A 19961-nucleotide genomic window follows, 5' to 3' on the forward strand; every position below is an offset into this window, starting at 1 on the left:
TTTGTTTTTGACTTTGGTTTATTTAAAAAACAAAAAGCCAAAAAAAAAAAAAAAAAAAAAAACAACTTTATATACAAAGTCAAACTGAAACCACGGATTATGGAAAGAGGCGAGACTTATGGGGAACAGGGAAAAAGGCTGCGCCAGAGCCAATACCACATTCTGAACACGGGGAGCCAGGGGAAAGAGGTGCTGGTTTCTTCTGGCAAGTCTGGGTGGCTGGAACACAGTGTTGACTGGCAAACGCGGCCCCAACACTGAATGCTCGCTAGCACTGACTCTGTTCCTGCGATGGCCAAGGGAGACCCTTCCCCCGAGAATCTGCTCCTGTAACCTGGCAGGATTTGTGCCATCTAGAGGAAGGGGCTCTTACCCCCAGCCAGATTCCACGTCTGTTTCTTCAGTTTATTGGCATCAGACCTTACGACAGACTCGAAAAGCCTTTTCCTCTCGTCTTAGTCTAAACTGGAAGAGGACAAGAGAAAGCACAAGACGAAAGGGCCCCAGGAGGAATCCCAAGGTAGAGGGCAAAATGACATTCGAGGGGTGCAGGAGGTGTTGGATTTAGTTGCAAGTGGAACTGGCTTCATCACTCATCTGTCCCACACAGCACAGACCGCACCCTGACAGCCTGAGCTCCTCTACAGAGGCTGAGCGCAGGGGGCAGCCACCCCTGCCTATGGCTCCCAGGTCCTGCTCCAGCTTCTTTCTGGAACCAAAAGGGCTCTAACTTCAGCAGGCTCCATCGCTGACCTCACAGGATGGCAGCTCCCACTCCAGGCCCCTCAGTTGCTAGGTGCTGGCTCCTCCTTCTCTACCCAGCTGTCTGCCTGTTTGAAACAGATGTAACAAGAATCAGGACTCAGAGGAGGAAGGGCCCAGATCCCAGGACTACTAACCACTTCCTCCTGGGAGACTCCAGGTTGCAAGCTGCTGACTGATTGATTCCATGACAAACTACCAGATGGAGGCGAAGGCAAGGTGAACCTGGGCACAGCCCCGTGCTGGCTGTCCTGACCAGCCTCCCCACACGAGGGCTGGCTCTCCCAGGAGGCTCACCTTTTCAACCATCCGCTGCATCTCAAGCTGCAAGGGGTTCAGGCGCCTTCGGAACTCCTGTAGCAGCCGCTGAAGCTGGTTCTTCTGTCGCTCCGCTGTCCGGGCCGTCTCCTCAGCCTCAACCAGCCGGGTTCGCAACTCCTGCATTTCTGCTGCCAGTGTCTTATTCGTTACTTCAGTGGCTGAGAAACGGTTATGGCTCTCCTCTGGTTGGGGAAGACGGGAAAGACTGCCAAGCTAAGGAGGGGAGCGTAGGGCGAGAGGCCTGGAGCCTAAGGGGCGGGCCTCCCGCCCCGTCTCCTCGCGTCTGCAGCCCAGCCGTGGCAGGTCCCCACGCCGCAGGCCACTCACCCAGCTTCAGCTCCAGTGTGTGAATCTTGTTCTCCAGGTAGAGCCGCCCGCTGTCCTGCTGCTCCGCGCGCTGCAGCAGGTTCCCCACGTTGATGAGGCTGCCGTTGTGGGACACCAGGCCCTTATGCTCCACAGGGGCAGCATCCGGCTTTGCGTTCTTCCCAGGAGGAGGCAGCAGGTCCAGGTTTCCTGGAGGGGCCGTGAAAAAGACTCAGGGACAGGGTGCCGGGAGAAAGCAGCCTGCCCCACCATCCCCAGAAGGCCACAGAGCACAGTACGCACCGAAGAGCACCTCCTCAGGGAGCACCCCGTCTGGGCCCTCCGGGCGGCTGTACTGAAGGCTCCGGTACTGGCAGATGTTCTGGGCCACCACCCTGCTGACCAGCTGTTTGGCCTGTAGGAAACACACACCCAAGATGCCCAAGATAAGAAGGTGCAAGCCCCACCCCCACAATGGCGTGCAAGAACCTAGAACCACAGCATCCCGTGCTGTGCCTGCGCACAAAGCTGTCGGGCGAGGCATCTCAGGCGACTGGGGAGCATGAGAAGGTACCTGCTCCGCGCTGAGCCGGAGCCCAAGGGTAAGCAGGATCCTCTCCAAGTCCCGCCGGTGCAAGTAGCCACACCAGTTGGCATCAAAGAAGACAAAAGCAAGAAGACAGTCCAGAGGGAGCACAGCAGAGGGGTCCAGCTCCTTGGGCTGCAAGAGAAACAAGGATGAAAAGGGTTTACAAACAGTTCTCTTGATGCTAAATCACCCACAGTGAAGCCTTTAAAAATCAAGCAGCTTGATATTTAAAATGGGTAACTAACAAGGACCTACTATATAGCACAGGGGAACTCTGCTCAATGTTACGCGGCAGCCTGGATGTGAGGGAAGTTTGGGGGAGAATGGATACATGCATATGTATGGCTGAGTCCCTTTGCTGTACACCTGAAACTATCACAGCATTGTTAATCGGCTGTACTCCAATATAAAATAAAAAGTTAAAAAGAAAAAATCAAGCACCTTGGCTGACACACACCCAAACACACCTTCCGGTTGGAGAACTGACCCTGGGCCAGGCAAGTCCCCTGGCTTGTAACCAAAGACCTCTTTGGGGCACTTTCACACCAGGGGCTGTCACACAGAGGAACCTCAGGTGCTCCTAGATCAGAGTGCTCGCTCAGATCCACCCTGATGGAGACACTGACGTGCTCTCCTGGCTCCTACACGTGTGCCATCCCATGAGCCAAGAACCACCTTTTGTACTTCGTCAATCAGAAGATGCCATAGATCACTTTAGTAAAAGCACCCCCTCCCCAGGAGTAAGTCAGAGGCCGCGCTAAGCTTCCCAATCACTGAGACCCGGAGGAGCACAGAGGTCTCACCATGTCCTGAAGGGATGAGAACTCCATCTCTGACTGGTTCGAGGCAACCGACCGAACCTCAGAATCCTCCAGCTTGGCTCCTACTACAGAAAGCCTGAGGTGAGCTTGGAGCGGGGACCACAGGGGCCCGGACTGGCTCCCCAAGGCCACAGAGCCAGGAAGCCGCCACCTGGGGCCAGGGCCGCACATACCAAACTCCTCCTCCCCATCATCCCTCAGGAGCAGCAGTTCCGGGTCGAGGGCCATCTCACAGAGGTCCTCGGATGCCTCGCCCCGGGGTTTCTCCTCTTCTTCACCCCCAGAAGATGGGGGTTTGGGCAAAAGCCCATCTTCCTTCTAGGAGAAGCAGACCAAGATGATAAGGAGAAGAGCTGTTCCTGTGATTACCGACAATGACAACGGTTAACATTTGTGCATCGGCCGTGTTCAGGCACCTCGCTGAAGGCTCATACGCAACGTCTCATTTAACGTACTTCGTTACACAGGGGTCACGTAGCAGACCGGGGCAAGTTCCAGACACCTGGGAATTTCCTCAAGAGTCAATCTCAGGCCCATAAGAAATTTCTTTACTTGATAGTATTTAGGCAAGAAGCAGCCCCACATGTTTTAGAAATGGTTAACAAAATGCAGGGTTCTAGTTAACCATCACGTAATCAAAACACCCGTACCCATTCAAAGCATTCCTATTCACGGAGACTTCCATGCTGCTGTGTCAACCACGCCTGCCTTCACTGCTCCAGGCCTGCCTCCCTTCTCCCAGGTACACCACCTCCGGGCTGTGTGGCCACGTGGGAGAGTTAAGCGCACCGCGCCTGAGTCACACCAGGGTCACACCAGGGTCATAGGCACGCGCAGTGGGTAATGAAAGAAGACCCGTAAAGCACTCAGAGCAGCACTGGCGCCACACAGCGCTCCAGTTCTGTTCAGCGTCAACCATGTGCAGCCCCAGTGCCCGTGCTGGGGGGCAGAGGTACTCACCGGCGGGGCGTCTGACTCGGCAGCTGTGCCCTCACTCTGTACCTCATCCTTGGACTCCTTGGACTCCTCCTTGACCGCTTCTTCCTCCTTGGCCGCCTCCTCCTTCTCAGGTTCAGGTGGGGCCACAACCTTTTCAGGAAGGCTCAGCAGTATCTTATAAATCCTATAGCCAAAATCCCTCTGTAGCATCTCCAGAAACAACTCAGCCAACACCATCACCTGGTGGAAGAGGCAACAGGGCATCACGAGCATCAAAAAATGGAGTGTTCCACACCCCACCGTCCCACGCGCCCTGCCCCACAGCCCCCAGGCTCCTACACCTACCTCAAAAGAGATCTTTTCTTTTGGCCTCCGGTCCTCCACGATAGTCTGGATGGACAGGTTTACACAGCTGGAGCGCGCCATGACAGCTGGTTCTAGAGGGGGTGGAGGGGCCTCTGGGAGATCGGTGTCCATTTCCTGCTGTGCGGTGACCTCTGGGTTCTCTGCATTCTGTTTAGAGGTGTCTGCTGCTTGCTCCGATGCATCAGCTGCCTGTTCTGTAGGCTCTGTTTCCTGTGACAAAAGTCAAGAGCTATGACCACCTGGGTCCAGGGTTTAGGACATCTACTTTCCCCATGTGTTTGCAAGGCTCAGCCTCACCACTGGCACCTCCTGGGGTGGGGGAGCTGCCTCTGCAGCTTTCTGCTGGCACAGGGCCTCCCACTCTTCCAAGGTAGGCATGATGGTCCAGACGTCCGGCAGGTACACCACCACGGTCTGGAGCCGTCTCGGGGGTCCCGGCTGCAGGTACTGAAACTCGGCAAATCGCCACCTGCTCATAGCAAAAGGAAAAATGAAATACTGACCCATGACATTCACAAGTCTTCGGTTTCCAATCAACATTTAACGAACACATACTGCATGCCAAGCTCTGAAAATACAAAAATAAAAGATATAGACCAAGTCCTCAAGAAATGGTTAATGGGGAGAGAAAGTAAGCAGACAGTTACTACCCGAGGTGCCATGGCAACAAGAAGGAGCACGGAATGTGGCTGGGGGACCCCATCTGACAAGCCTTGGAGAGTCAGCTGGCCTTCAACACACTTACACATCCCTAGCCGAGCTCATGACCATGGTGACCCCTGTGAGGGCTGGATGGAGGGGGAGATGAGCAGGGACTAGAGAACAGATGGGAACTAACAGGTCAGAAAGGCCCAGCAGAAGCCTGGCTTCCTGTCAGGTCTCACCAACTCAGTGGGCAGCCACTCACCACTTGGTGCAGGCACTCAAGTCGATGCCCGTCTGGGCTTTCGCACAGCGGATGGCAGTGCGGACAAGCACCTGCGGGTCACCCTTGGGGTCAAGGCCGTCCAGAGAAGGAGACCACTCGCCCCCCACCAGCACTAACTCCTCTTCTTTCTGGCCCAGCAAAAACTGCAAAAAGAAGCCAGGGATAAGAAATGAAAAACGAATTACCTAGGTCTCCCACTGGGAGGCAACCTGCCACCACTGGAGAACAAAGAGTCTGCCATACTGGGGGCGGGAGAGGAATCTCCACCCACGAACACGAACCCCACGTAATTCTGATAAGAACATCTCGGCCATGCTGTCCTCCTGGGAAAATGACTGGTACCTCAGCTCTAAAACTCCATTTCTAGAGGTCATGAGCAGGAGCTGAGCTGACAGGGACTGAACACCATTAATGAGTGCAGCTTTACTCCTGGCCTCCAGCTCTTACTTTAATTTGCTTCAGAGGATGATCTGGTGTCTCCCTTGGCTCAGCCATGTCATCCACGAAGAGCATGCAACAACGATACAATTCCTCCAATCCCGGGGAAGAGAGCAGCAGTACCTGGTAGGGACAGTGTAAAGGAGACACTCAAGAGCTTTCTCAGCCTCCAATGATGGCTAAAATGGCAGGACCCCAGCCAACCCACCTTGGAACTGTAAGCGGGGTCACTGTCTGTCGGGGTGGGCTCGGCACCAGCGTCTGGAGCTGGCTCCTTCTCAGAAGATGTCTGGATGCGGCTTGGATGATGGAGGGAAAAGGGCTGGCTCAGAGGGAAGGCCGACAGCCAGCTCAGATGCACGGCCAGGAAATCTGAGGGCACCAGGAGGGTGCGGTAACGGCGCTGGAGTTCTAAGAAGTCACAGGTGGGGCTGTGGGAGGAAGGCAAAGAATTCCAGATTGAGCAGAGACTAAATTATTTTTTTAAATGAAACCATAAAAGACTTGAAAGAAAAGGGGAACAAATTATTTTATAATCTGAGAAAGACAAGCTTTCTTAGTAAGATGCCTCTGAGGAGACAAAAATGAATCAGATTGGACCACTAAAATGTTACAGCCGCTAGGAGCAAAATAAAGTCATTCTGGGAAAGGAAAGAAAAAGACATCTGCAACATCTGACAAAGAAATGGGTCACTGTCTTAATATAAAAAGAACCCACAAATCACTAACAAAGTTCACAAGTCTAAGAGAAAACTGGAAAAACTGACAGCAACAGATACTTAGAAAAAGAAATGAGACTTAAAAGCTCATGAAAATATGCTCAATCTCACTCAAAATTAAAGAAATTCAAATCAGGATATCGCTTTTCACCTATCAGACTGACAGAGATCACAAAGCTGGATGACAGTGTGTGCTGGTAACGTCTGGGGGTGCAAGTACCTCACGCCTTGTGTGAGACGATAAACTGATACAGCCTCTATGAGAGGCCTGGCAATGTCTGTCAAGGCTGACAGACCTTTGGGCCAGCTACTCCGCTTCTAGGAACTGAGCTCAATAAAATGCTTGCACCTGTCCACACAGATGTATAGAGAAGGATGTTTATTATTATAGCAACATTTGGGATAATTAAAGACTAAAAATGGAGGACCGGTTAAATAAATTCTGATCCATCCATTTAGTAGAATGCTGTGTAGTGCTAAGAAGAATGAGATCAGTCTAATGAACGTTACCATGAAATAAATCCCCAAATAAGTGAAAAGGCAAAGTACCAAATGGTATGTATCAATACAACAGGCTTACATTTGTGTTTTTAAAAAAAACACAGCTCTGTGTGTGTGGCTAATTGTTGGCAGTCATGTTCTGACCACATGAAGAGGCTCTATATTCACCCCTCCAGTGGTGATGATGCGGGTACCAGTATCTCATGAGATTAACCTTGGGAGGCAGGTGGGTCACCATGGAGAATAAGAGACCCTGCGTGGGCCTGGGGAGGGGAAGCAGTGACATGGGAAGAGCAGTGGCAGCCCTCCTTCCCTGCCATCTTGAGGAGGAGGTGCCAGGAGGCTGCCCTCACCTCAATTCAGACTTAAGTGGACTTGCTTTGGGGGTTTATCTCTAATACAGCAGCTGGAGCCCTGCATCTCCCCTGCTAGGTGGAATCTGTAATTGATCATTTACCTCTCAGTCACTCAGTTTCTATGTGTGAGAAGTAAGTTTGTGGGCCAGTGACCTCATACATGCGGTAGCACTTAAAAAATAATTCAGAGCTTCCCTGGAAAACCAGTCCCAGGTGCCTATGACCCATAGTTTCTACCTGATTTATAACTGACATTGGGTACCTGGATTTTGATTGATAAGCCTTAATTACAGCTTGGCGTAATAATTTCTGATGATCAAATCATAAAAGTTCTATTGAGGGCACACATGTCAGTGGTGCTTTGCTGGTCAAAATTTGAGATTTTAAAGTAAAAAATCTGTCACATTAAAAAACAAAAAGGTCAAGAGAACACACACACACACACTCCCAGACTCTCTCTCACTTACACAAGAAACTGTTAGCAGCTATAAGTCTCAGCCCCCACTCCAGCCTCACCACTCACCTGTCCACAGTATAGGGAGTGAGATGGACGCGGTAAGGAGGCAGGTCATGCCTTGGTTTCTTAGCGCCCCAAGGCTCTCCGCCAGCCCGCTGTTTGCGTTTCTTGGAGTCATAGTCATCGCTGCAGGTTGACCCATCACCAGAAGGAAAAAACCCCACTGTTATATAGATTCAGTACATACTGGCCTAAAAAGAACTGGAAACAATCTGAATACCCAACTTTAAAGAAACTGACAAAGAAGCCATGCTAAACAGCCATATAAGAGATTATTATAAAGGATATTAAAATGGATATTTAACTGCTTTTAATAACAGAGAAAACTATTCGTAGTAAACAAAAAGAATTGTATGGAATACTATAGATACAGTAGTGCCTCAATGTGCCAAAAAAGCTTTAAACAAATAAAAATACTGGGACCTCCCTGGTGGTGCAGTGGTTACAAATCCACCTGCCAATGCAGGGGACATGGGTTCAAGCCCTGGTCTGGGAAGATCCCACATGCCACAGAGCAACTAAGCCTGTGTGCCACAACTAAAGAGCCTGCGCTCTAGAGCCCACGAGCCACAACTACTGAACCCCACGTGCCTAGAACCTTGTTGCTCTGCAACAAGAGAAGCCACTGCAATGAGAAGCCCATGCACCACAACGAAGAGTAGTCCCTGCTCACAGCAACTAGAAGCCCATGCACAGCAATGAAGACCCAGTGCAGCCAATAAATTAACTATTAATTTAAAAAAAAGAAAAATACTAATGGTGGATGCCTCTGACTGATAAAGCTGATGAATAATTTTCTTATATTTAACATAATTTTTTGAAATGAGAAAAAGAATTGATTTTTTAACGATATATATATATATATATATATATATACACATACACACATATATATATATGGCACCATGCTATGGGTTCTATCAAGTTTCATTAAAAGAGACAGTTCTGGGGCTTCCTAGGTGGCGCAGTGATTAAGAATCCGCCTGCTGATGCAGGGGACATGGGTTCAATCCCTGCTCCTGGAAGGTCCCACACGCCACGGAGCAGCTAAGCTTGTGTGCCACAACTACTGACCCTGCGCTTTAGAGCCCGTGAGCCACAACTATTGAGCCCATGTGCTGCAACTACTGAAGCCCACGTGCCTAGAGCCCGTGCTCCGCAACAAGAGAAGCCACGGCAATGAGGAGCCCATGCACCACAACGAAGAGTAGCCCCCACTCACCACAACTAAAAAGAAAGCCCGTGCACAGCAAAAAAGACCCAACACAGCCAATAAAATAAATAAATAAAGTAAATTAATTAATTTAAAAAAAAGAGAGTATTCTGGTAACAAACCCTTAACACTACACATCAAAGTCATAAAAATACTGAAACCCTTTGATCCAATAATTTCACTCTTAAAAATTTATCCCAAGGAAGTTAATTCAGAAGAAGAAAAAAGGTTATATACAGTAGAAAAAATTCAAGGCGAGTAAGAAAGCTACAAGTATATCTAGCAATGCTAAAGTAAATAAGTACAGTAATCACACGGCCATTAAAACAATTATGAGGATTACAGTGCAATATGGAACAGCTGTTCAATAAGAATGTATAAAAAATGTATACAATAAGAATGTATAAAAAAATCTGAACTCAAAGATTAAAATAATAAAAAATATGCATATATATAAAGACTAGAAAGGCTCATGGGGGAAAAAAGTGGCAGAAAGTAATTTTGCTTTTCAAAATTATTTTCTAAAGGTCTTTAAGAATGGTTACCTTGGGGATGGGGGAGGAAGATGAGGGTAGGAGAGTGAGAGGTACAAACTACCATGTACAAAATAAATAAGATACAAAGGTGTAATGCATAGCACAAGGAATATGGCCAATATTTTATAATAACTTTTTTTAAATTAATTAATTTATTTATTTTATTGGCTGTGTTGGGTCTTTTTTGCTGTGCACGGGCTTTCTTTTTTTTAGTTGCAGTGAGTGGGGGCTTCTCTTCGTTGTGGTGCGCGGGCTCCTCATTGCCGTGGCTTCTCTTGTTGCGGAGCACAGGTTCTAGGCGCGTGAGCTTCAGTAGTTGCAGCACATGGGCTCAATAGTTGTGGCTCACGGGCTCTAAAGCACAGACTCAATAGTTGGGGAGCATGGGCTTAGCTGCTCCACAGCACGTGGGATCTTCCTGGAGCAGGGATCGAACCCATGTCCCCTGCACGGGCAGGCGGATTCTCAACCACTGCGCCACCTAGGAAGCCCTATAATAACTTTAAATGGAGTATAATCTATAATAATACTACATCATAACTTTAAATGGAGTATAATCGCTATGTGGTACACCTGAAACTAATACAATATTGTAGATCAATTATACTTTAATTAAAATCGTTACCTTTAAAGGGAAAGAGGGAATGATGCATTTTTATGGTATTTTTAACTTTATGTAATAGCATGCACTACTTTATACATTTTTGTAATAAATCACTTATTACAGTATCACTATGTTATGGGTGCAATAAATAAAAATCACAGAAGAGCAAAAACCTTTAGACCATTATAAAATGCCAGACTGATAAGGGGAAAAAAACTCCATGACTCACAAGGGAAATAAAAGCAGCTGTCAATTCTGTGTGCTGAGGTGATGCTGAGTTGATTCTATTTACCAGATCTCTACTCTTCCCCTTTAGACCTGTGTTGTTTCCCTAGTCATTACACCTCTGAGTGACTACCTTGATTATATTTCACGCACTTTTTCTTCTTTTCTCATATTTCTGCCTGGGCCATTTCCTTGCTCATTAGCATCTCCCGCCAAAAGCTGCCTTCTAATCTTGCCCTTGTGGGATGTCAGTGCCTCCGTGTCTTTAGCAGAAGAACTGTTCCAAAGTCATTTTGACAACTCTCTTCAGCTCACCCATGACTGAAGTGAACTCCTCAGTAAATGCTGTCAACCTCAAATTAAAGTGGATACTCCACTGAATCCTGTAAACGGCCAGTTTTCTCCCCTTATTGTGAACTGTCAGAAACAGGTTATAAGGCGTGACCCGTGGAAGCCCTCTCGGTAACCTCGGCAGAATCCTGAGATAGTATATCCAGGTGGCTATTCCTGTCTAAACCTCAGTAGTTCAGCATTAGCAATCCAAAGGAGGCATTGTTTCCTGCCTCCCAAAACCTGAAGTTCAAAATAAAACTTGGTTTCCAGTCAAACACTAACATGGCTGACTCCATTATAAATTGTTGTTCCCCCTCAGGATGACCTCATTCCTACTGCCCCCTTTTCTACTCTGCAGATTCTCTCTACTGACTGATGGTAATGTCTCTCCCGATGGTCATGTCTCCTTTCTCCAGAAGCCACGACACTGAAGCATTATGGCCAAAGTAACAGAACACAGGTCTTGTACGTCCAGGACAATTAAATAGAACTGGCTACATAGAAAGGCTGAATTTGAACCTAAAGCAGAAAGTCAGTAGCAGCCACTGATTTCCACCCAGGCTACACTACCCCTGAGGGCACCTGCTGTGATTTGGAATGAAGCCTTTAATAAACTCACAGAATGTGAGAGGTGGAAAGGCCTTGGAAACTAAAGACCAACAAGATGCACAGGACAAGAGGTGTGGGTGTATGCAAAACATATAGCAGTAACTTGAGAATGAAACAGTGTTGCAAGCAATGGAGACACTGTGGAAAAACAATCCTACACAATCAAAGCTCCTCACCCCAGAGTTCCTGGTGACCTATCCTGAGGGAACAAACAGCAGCTTCAGCACAGAGACTAGCTACATCACTTTGCCTAAACTTTTTTTCTGAGGAACTCCTCGCTCCTTTTACATGTTCTCAGCAGACTGAATTCGCAGCCCTTACCATGTAACAATCTACTGGTCTCTGGGACAGGGGGCTGTTTCCTTCTCAGAACAGTTCTCATTTCAGAAGAGAACTAGAACCTGAGAGCACTTTCTGGAGTGATGGAAATGTTCTATATCTTAATAGGGGTGAGAGTTACATGAGATTTTCCATTTGTCAAAACTGTCCATCAAAGATTTGTGCACCTCAACCTATATAAATTTTACCTTAAAAAAAAGAATCAAGTACAAGGCAGGGAGTCGATGAAAAAGAATGGCAGATATTGATACTTGTTTAAGCTGGGTGATGGGTATGTGAAGGTTCATCATCCTTTCCTATTTACTATGCTTATAGTTGAAATTTTCCTAACAAAAAGTTAAAGTGAAGACTGACTGAACTAGAACAAGTCTTAAGCAAACAAGTCTAGAGCATAACTCCTAAGGATATAAACAAAAACTTTTAGGGAGAGACTATAGCAGGATAAGGAACATGTGAGCCAGAGAGAACAGGAAGCATGTTCCTGACAGTCCCCAATGCTCACAGATGATACAGGATGGCCTGGGATGCCCCAAAGGCCCAATCCATCCTGCCTGCTCCACACAAGGCCACGTCTGCATGTCCACGGCACAGGCCTGGATTTCTGGGCAGAGTGCAACATACACAGTCTATCACATCACTGGCTTGTACAATGTGTATTAAAAAATGTTTTATATAAAGAATTAAATCATGCACTGCAGGAAACTAAAAAATGAAACAAACGCACAAGCATTAAAAAAAGCAGCAGACTCACGTAGAGAACATACTGGTAGTCACCATAGGGGAGGAGGTTGGGGGGAATGGACAAAATAGGTGAAGGGGTATTAAGAGGTAAAAACTTCCAGTTATAAAATAAATAAGTCACAGGGATGTAATATACAGCATAGAGGATATAATCAGTGATATGAAAATAACTCTGTGTGGTGACAGGTGGTAACAAGTTATTGTGGTGATCATCTCATAATATATAAAAATATCCAATCTACTGGTATAATATTGTAAACTATGCTTCAATTAAAAGAAATACACTGCAAAGTGTACTTTTTTTGGACAATTACTATTTTTTTTTAACAGTTTTGATTCTTGGTGCCTCAATCCTACTAGACATAAAAGGGAAAATCATATGTAAAATTCAGTGTGATACTGTGAAAAATGAATTACACCAAATCCCAACGTGCTGAACCAGCTTATAAAATTCCAATATTTGTATATACATCTCAATGTGTCAGCCTATTTCAGGGTAAAGGGACTAGGATCTAGCTGCAGAAAGAGAATGTTAGTGTCAACAGGTGGCCAAAAAAAGGAACATTCTCTAAGAGGCAAATAAAATAAATCACCTTTCCTGCTTGATCATCCTCTTACCTTCGCCCCTGATCCAATCGTCCATGAGGGCCCCGAGCAGGAAATCTGTTCAGGTGGCTCAGATGAAGTGTGTGGGATGTCTGGAAGAGACTCAGAGCTGCAGAAAGGAAATGGCTGGTGACTCAAAACCCCTAAATATTTGCCCAACTTTCCTGTCCCTTTCTTCCAGTGCACAAAGTACCCACTTCTATTCTGAGAGCAACAACCTAATAATTACAAGTCCATTCATCCAGAGTACCCCATAAAGCCACACCCCCAAAATCCATGCCACTGGTACTCACGCTTCTGAGGAAAGAGGGGGGGAATCCGGTGAGGCTGGAAGATCAACTGGGGCTGAGCTCCCAGAATCCCTTGCTTCTGGCCCAGGGCTGCCACATGTAGAAGGGGTGGTGCTGGGGACTTCAGCAGGGGCTGCAAGGCAGTCACCAGGAAATTCAGGGCAACCCATGGCTGATGTGCTCACTACCTTGGGAAGATGCAGCCCCACCCCCTTGACCAAAGTAAGGTTCCTGCCCAGCTTTCAGGGCACAGGGGCTTCCCTCCCACCTCTTTCCAATGCACATGCTAAGGAGAGATGAATACCTGGTTGGAGAGTGTTTGCACCTTGACAGCATTCCAGGGCACTGCCTGGCCGGGGTTGTATGCAGCCTTCACCAGCACCTTCTCACCCAGCTGGGGCAACCGGCCCTTCACCACACTGCCAGCACATAAGCCAGGAGACCCAGTCAGGAGAGAAACCCTCGCCAAGCCACCCTGACTGTCTCTATGAGGCCCTTTCCATCAAGATTTCTCACACCTTGCATAACAACAGCAAAGCAATGGCTTTAGAGGGGACCCACCAGAATGGTGACAGAACTGAATCCAGTAAGCATTTCTAGAAGGGGACCAGCCTCAAGCCTACCTCAGCTGAAAAAAGACCTCTTCATCCACCACCCCAAAGTAGTCGTGCAAGCTGGTAACAATGCCAGTGAAGACCCGCTGCTTCTCTCCACCCTGTAAGAGAAGAGTGCAGTTTAAAGGTAACAGAGAGCATTTATCCAGGCTCTGCCATTAGCCTCTGATCTGTATCTAACCGTCCCCGCACACACGTAGAGTGGACATAATCAATCTACTGAGGACAGTCATGCTGATTCTTGGGTCATAAGTTTCTTCTAGGATTTCCAGTTCTTCTTTAATTCCAAGAAGCACCCTAGAGACTTCCCTAGAGCCAGAACGAGGACTCCTCAGTTACAGATGTCTAGGCGCCTCTGGACTGGCTGAGGACAGGAGTGTCAGAAAGGATGAACACTGTGATATCAGAATGAAAGCATCGGGCAACCATGCATGCTAGGGTAGTCCCGAGTGCCAAAACTTACTAGATAGGATGCCCAACCTACCTGAAGGTGCCTGGCATTTTGCGACAGGTCTGTGGCCACTGGAGGAGTGAGCAAACCAGGAGGAGGACCCAGAAGAGATGTTGAAGCGGCGCCTATTGGGACAGAGAAGCAATCCAATGCTTACCATCTTAAGCACTAGAGTCAGCTAGAGGAAATGGTAAACCTAAAGGACAAAGTGGATTCAAGCAAGTCCACACAAGGTTTCGCTGACAACCACTGTAGTCATCTATTTTCCTGAGAAATAGCAACAGCAAATTGCATTCCACCAGGGAAACCCCAAAAGCCACATTTTTAAAGACCAACTCCAAAACACATACTTCCCAGTAGGAGGCCAAGGAGAGACAAAGGTGATCACCTGAGAAGTTGCGTCCCCCTGGAAGTGGGTTGATCCGCTGGCGCTTAAACTGGGACATTGGAAGTGCTGTCCTCTTTCAGAGTCTTGGGGAAAAATCTTCAATCAGAAAAGAAATAAATTAACAGCTCACAGGGAAATTTTCCATCCACCCCAAAAAAGGAACTAAGGATCTTAAGGGAAACGGGGAGATGGATACTGAGAATGAATGGAGAAGACGGATGGAGAGAATATGAAGGGGAGCAGGAAATGGAGAAATTACAATGTTCCAGTTTGCCCTCACAATAACCTAGTGGTGGGTGATACTGTTATGCTCGTTCACAGAAAAGGAAACTGAAGCTCGGAGGGACTGAGACTTGCCCGAGGCCAAAGAACCAGGTAGGTACAAAACTAAGACTCACACCCAGATCTCCCGACAACTTAGCGCTCCTCTCACTATGCCACGCCACCCTCAGATGGTTGGAGAGAGTAGGGGGGTTGGAATGAGCCCCGGTGACATTCATTCATTCAAATACATCCGCCAAAAAACTCCACGCAAGGCCCGAAAAAATGGAGGAGGCTGGTGCCGGAGAGGAGATGGTGTGGGCCCTCTCCCCGGAAGCCCGGCCCGTCGTTCCCCGGACGGGCTGGTGAGAAGACAGCTCCGTGGCCCGACCGAACGCGAATCCGGCTGCGCGCCCGCCCTCCTGCTCCCGCGCTCCCTGGCCCTCGGCTCCCGCCTCAGCAGCCGCCAGCGCCGGGTCTCCCAGGCCTGGCCGCGGCCAGGCCACCGTGGGAGGACGAAGGCGCGCGGTTTCTCCTCCTCCCGCCCGCCCCCAGGGCCGAGGCCGTTGCCAGGGAGACGGGACTTGCAGTCCGAAGGGGGGCTCGGCCCCTTCCGCGCCCGGTGCATCTTCGCGGCCCGGCCCTCGCAGCCCCTCAGCCGGGGGAGGGGCGAGGGGGCAGAGGGGCGGCGGAAGGCCCCCCCAACCCACCTGCGGGCCAGGGCCGCGACACCGAGGGGACAAAGACACCCGGAACCACCACAGTCGCCGCTGCCGCCGCCACCGGAAGCGCCTCTCCGGAAGCGCGACCACTGGTCGGAAACTGCCACTCTCCCGGATATGGTCCCTCCCTCCTCTCCACCGACCTCTCCCTTCCCCCACGCCGGCCTGCCATCCCGCTCCAACTGCGGAGCGGAAGTGCGCCTTCCCCGATCGGATGCGCATTAGGAAGCTGCGCCTCGGTGGTGTCCTCGCTTACGTGTCCCATTAGAAAAGCAGGCTTCAGAGAATTGGTTCCTGTTGAAAAGACAGCTGGTGCTGGACCACCAAACGTAAGGGAGCACCTATGCCTCATTCTGGCAGACCTCAAGACCGCAGCAGCAAGAGAACCAGCTGACTGGAGGAGGAGGAGGAGGAGAACCAGCTGATCTCCTCTATACTGGAGGAGGAGGATGTATGATCGGTGGCCATTTCTAGGAGACATTCCTGCGTCCGACTCAACCCCATCCCTAGCCCTACCCTTCCACTGAGGCACTGTCACATGCACACCTCCCATCCTCTGGGTACCTGCAGTAGACTAAACTTTTCCCCTTTCTCTATTAACAAAGAGCTAGGAACCTAACAGGCTATACAGTAAGATCAACCTTCACAATATTTAGGTATACATTTACAAAGAATTCTCACAGTCATTTCCTTTAGTCCTCACATCAACCCTTGGGGGGATAAGCAGGTCAGGAATTAGTGCCCTGGGACTTCCCTGGTGGCACAGTGGTTAAAACTCCATGCTCCAAATGTAGGGGGCCCGGGTCCAATTCCTGGTCAGGGAACTAGATCCTACATGCATGCCGCACCTAAGAGTTCACATGCCACAATTAAGGAGCCGGCAAGCCGCAACTAAGGAGCCTGCCTGCTGCAACTAAAACCTGGTGCAACCAAATAAATAAATAATTTTTTAAAAAATGCTTGGCACACATAGTAGGTAGTCAATAAATATCTTTTTTAAAAAAGGAATTAGTATCCTAATTCTCAGATATGAAACCTGAGAGACTTCAATGAAATGACTTGCTCAAAGTCTTGCCACTATTCACTGGCCATTTTAGTCCCCATTAGCAATCCCAGTTTCCCCTTACCCTCTGACCTTCCCATCACCCTCCAGTCTAGCCACCCTCTAACACCCTTTCCTATTCATTTAACATTCACCAAGCACTTTGAGACAGTTTAATCTCATTTTATCTGCAGAACAAGCCTGTGAGGTCAGTAGGGCAGGCACCATTATTACCATCTGGGAGATTAAGTGGGAAGCTATGGCTCAGAAAAGTTAAGGGATTTTGTCAAGGTCTATAAGCTAGTATGGGCCTCTGGTTTCAGCTGTGATGGGCAAAGGCTAGTAAGGAGGAAAGCAGCTGAGAACAGACCTTGAAGATAACTCTGCTGTTCCCCATGCTGTCCTTGACCCTCCCATCCCTGGTGCAGTCTTCAGGCAAGATTCAACACGGAGGCAGTCAAGAGAGCACCCTTCTCTGTCCTGGGGCTGCCGATGCAAGTATGAGGAGGAAAGCAAGACTCCAGATCCCGTGCCCGCTCAGGAGTGAAAGTCAGGTCCATCGTTCTGCAGTTACCTCACCCTGAAGACCAGCTCTTTGAGTGCATGATTCCAGAGAGATGGTTGGATCCAGCCAGTTCACAACACTGACAGTCCCACAGTCCCCAGCAACACGCTGGGCCCTGACAGAACACCATGCCAAACACACTCCATGGAGGCCAGATGAATCAGTAAGTTCACATCGCCTAAGCCCAGGGATTTCTGGCAACCAGTGAGGAGCCCGAGAGCTGCTGCACCCTGGGGCCTCTCAGGGACCCAGGGCTCCTCGGCTGCTCAGAGGAGAAAGACTCAGACCTCGCCTCAGAGGGAAGGCTGAGTGTCAACAGCTTTTCCTGGCAGTGCCCAAAAGCAGCAGCAGGGCAGAGGGCAAGCAAGAAGATTTCACTGCACTCCCCTCAACCGGGGTCACAACCTGTAACAGGAAGTCTCAGCATACAGAGAGGTTTTTTGCTCGTTGCTTCTTAACCACTAATGATGGCATAAAGGTCTTTCGGAGGGAATGGCTTGGAGGCCTTTCGGGGAGGTCCCTTGATGCAATCCTGCGCAGAAAGAAAGGAGGCACTAGGCTAGGAGGAAGAAACAAAGGTAACAATGGCCCTGGAGTTGACCAAGCATCGTGGGGATATTAACTGATGGGGATCATCCCCCCTGGAGAATTACTTAGTATAGACCCCCGCCCCTCAACCCCCAGCACCCACTGTGGCATCCTACCTTGCTTTCCTGGGGAAAGCCAGGGAGGTGATCTAAGTTTCAGCTTTGAGGGGTGACGGGTTGCTCGGCTGACGTGAGGATTTCCCATCTTTCGGTCCTGGCTCTGCCACTGATTCACCACGTGGCCTCGGGAAAATGACTTCCCTCCCCAGCCCAGTCCTCAGCCTCCTCATCTGTAAACGGGTGCTTTAACTACTCTGTGTCTTCCAGTACCCTCTCCAAGACTACATCTCTCAAATTTTGCAGGGACCAAGACAACAACTGGCAGCACCATTTCAGCATCCTAGCTCATCAGGCTCCTCCCTCTTCACCTGGGGGCAGGGCCATCAGGAGGGGCAGCAGGTTCAGCAAGTCGAGAGCTCCTCCACCGGATCCGGTTGAGCAGGACCTTGACCTTGTTTCAGTGGGAGAGATCCCGCTGAGCAGAGGGTGAGGGGGTCACCCAGGGCCCCTCCCCACAACATATCCCTGACCAAGCTCCCAGAGATAGCTGTCCCCACAGCCAGGACAAGTTACCTGCTCCAAACAGGAATCCCCTCATTTTCTAGCCTTCAGGGTATTCACACATCCCAACCCCCCCCACCCCACTCCATCCTGTCACCTGCCCCCACAAATATCCCTCACCTACCTTGTGACCCTGGGAGGATGGAAAGGTGTGAGCTGGCTCTGCCAGGGCCTCTGACATCCTGGAAGGCCTGGTGCTGGGCACCCCTACCTTCGGGGGTGAAGCTGTTTTTGCTCCTTCGGAAAGAGAATCCGGTTACCCAAGGCCAGGAACAGGAAAAGCACTCATCAAGCCCAGAGCTCAGGGGGTCTGCCTGTGGGGCCCTGGGCAAGCAAGATACAGAGGGAAACACAATGGCTCCTCACCTGTCTCCTCTGTCTGGCTGAGTCGCTCCCACGGCCCAGGTACCTCACTGCCTGGGGTGTGAAAGGGTGGAGGTGAAGGCGCCAGGGCCGTCTCCTCCTCCTCTTCCGGGTCCTGTGCACAGGAGAGATGGGCTTTCAGATCCTGGCTAGAGGGCTGAGGCTGTTCTGAAGGGAGTCCTGGTTCCAGGGGTCCCATTCATCCTCTGCCTCCCCTATTCCGCTGCCTGCCCACCGGCCTGACCGCCCACACTCACTCACCCCAGGGGCCCTCTGAGTCTGCAGCTGCAGGCAGAGCTGCTGCAGCCTCGCCATCTGCTCCAGCACCAGGCACAGGTGTTCCAGGTAGCGAAGACCCTGCCCTGGGAGGCAGGCCCAAGCTTCAGGCCCCAAGCCCCCCACCTGTGGGACACAGTGAGGTAGGAGAGACTTCTGAACTCAACCAGACTCCCACCCTAAGGGGCCAACAGATGGGGCCAGGATGAATAAGAGCAGGAACACACACACCCAGCTGGCCTCCCAGTGCCCAGCCAGGCAAAGTGCCAGGCAGGCCCCGGACCTGCCCACCTCCACATAGCTGGGGGCGGGGTGAGGCAAGATATTCTCACACAACCCATCAATTAGGGGCAAGGAATGCCCCACCCCGAGAGAGCTCCGGGGAGAACACACTGGGGAAGGGGGCGCATCTCCATGCCACTCTTGAGAGATGGCACTCACCACCTCTGCTTCTTCCAGGCCTGCTTCTAGGTCACGCTCTGCCTCGGTGGCCTCCTGTGCCCCTGCTCCAAAAAGGGGCATTTCACACTCAGGCTTGCTTGGCAGCTTCGGGGAGCGGTAGTGTTGTGACAAGCTGGCAGGGGACGTCGGGAGCTGGCGAGACCGCTTCAGCACCTGCTCCAGCTTGCGGCTGGCTAGAAGCCGGCTCAGGTGGGCAGGAGGCCCCACAGCACCAAGGGCCGGGGGCTCAGCGCTCCCCACGGGCTCACAGTTCAGAGAGTCTTGAGAAAGGCCCAGTGAGCTGGCTGGGGAGTTGTCCCCAACCGCCATCTCCACTCCTGAGTCCTGGGAGGCCAGTTTGAGAAGCGGCGCCTGCCTCCCGGGACCCCTCAGCCTGCCATTCTCCCTCCAGGAGTCTGCCGAGCACCCTGGAGCAGCATCCGGGATCCGTCTGTAAGTGCTGGTGACTCCAGGCACTACACAACCACGTGTCAGGTCCTCGCCTGCCCCATCTGCAAGGAGAGTCAGTCATCAGGTTAGGCAGGCTGCCCCAACATCACCCCCCTGCATT

At 50.2% G+C, this 19961-nt stretch overlaps 3 protein-coding genes across 7 annotated transcripts in view; all 3 read right to left on the reverse strand.

Moving 5' to 3' along the window:
* Positions 1-15528, reverse strand: CCAR2 (cell cycle and apoptosis regulator 2). 2 transcript variants are annotated; one of them, XM_057721184.1, is made up of 21 exons: positions 15484-15528; positions 14513-14608; positions 14158-14249; positions 13683-13774; positions 13364-13478; positions 13063-13192; positions 12782-12878; positions 7570-7689; positions 5679-5901; positions 5480-5593; positions 5012-5175; positions 4402-4573; positions 4084-4314; positions 3760-3978; positions 2973-3117; positions 2782-2861; positions 1964-2110; positions 1693-1804; positions 1411-1599; positions 1060-1265; positions 1-830 (listed from the first exon to the last, which is right to left on the reverse strand). In XM_057721184.1, the coding sequence occupies exons 2-21, from the start codon at positions 14568-14570 to the stop codon at positions 786-788; spliced, it is 2751 nt and encodes a 916-aa protein (XP_057577167.1). In that variant the 5' UTR covers positions 14571-14608; positions 15484-15528; the 3' UTR covers positions 1-785. The 2 variants fall into 2 exon arrangements, with proteins under 2 accessions (XP_057577167.1, XP_057577166.1); XM_057721183.1 differs by having other exon boundaries at positions 2782-2864.
* C2H8orf58 (chromosome 2 C8orf58 homolog) overlaps positions 14208-19961 on the reverse strand; it is a 7217-nt gene continuing 1463 nt past the window's right edge. Inside the window, exons 2-9 of one of the 4 annotated variants that reach the window (XM_057721186.1) lie at positions 19391-19902; positions 18935-19075; positions 18677-18788; positions 18435-18547; positions 18118-18200; positions 15752-17634; positions 14513-14608; positions 14232-14249 (exon numbers count right to left, since the gene is read on the reverse strand). In XM_057721186.1, coding sequence (XP_057577169.1) covers positions 17523-17634; positions 18118-18200; positions 18435-18547; positions 18677-18788; positions 18935-19075; positions 19391-19902 — 1073 coding nt within the window. In that variant the 3' untranslated portion in view covers positions 14232-14249; positions 14513-14608; positions 15752-17522. Of the gene's footprint in view, positions 14250-14512; positions 14609-15751; positions 17635-18117; positions 18225-18434; positions 18548-18676; positions 18789-18934; positions 19076-19390; positions 19903-19961 lie in introns of those variants that run through there. The other 3 variants (XM_057721189.1, XM_057721187.1, XM_057721190.1) reach the window with 3 other exon arrangements.
* PDLIM2 (PDZ and LIM domain 2) overlaps positions 19770-19961 on the reverse strand; it is an 18721-nt gene continuing 18529 nt past the window's right edge. Inside the window, 1 exon segment of the mRNA XM_057721185.1 lies at positions 19770-19902. The gene's annotated coding sequence lies outside the window, so the exon portion shown is untranslated.

The sequence above is a fragment of the Hippopotamus amphibius genome, chromosome 2, assembly GCF_030028045.1.
Source record: "Hippopotamus amphibius kiboko isolate mHipAmp2 chromosome 2, mHipAmp2.hap2, whole genome shotgun sequence".
NCBI lineage: Eukaryota > Metazoa > Chordata > Mammalia > Artiodactyla > Hippopotamidae > Hippopotamus > Hippopotamus amphibius.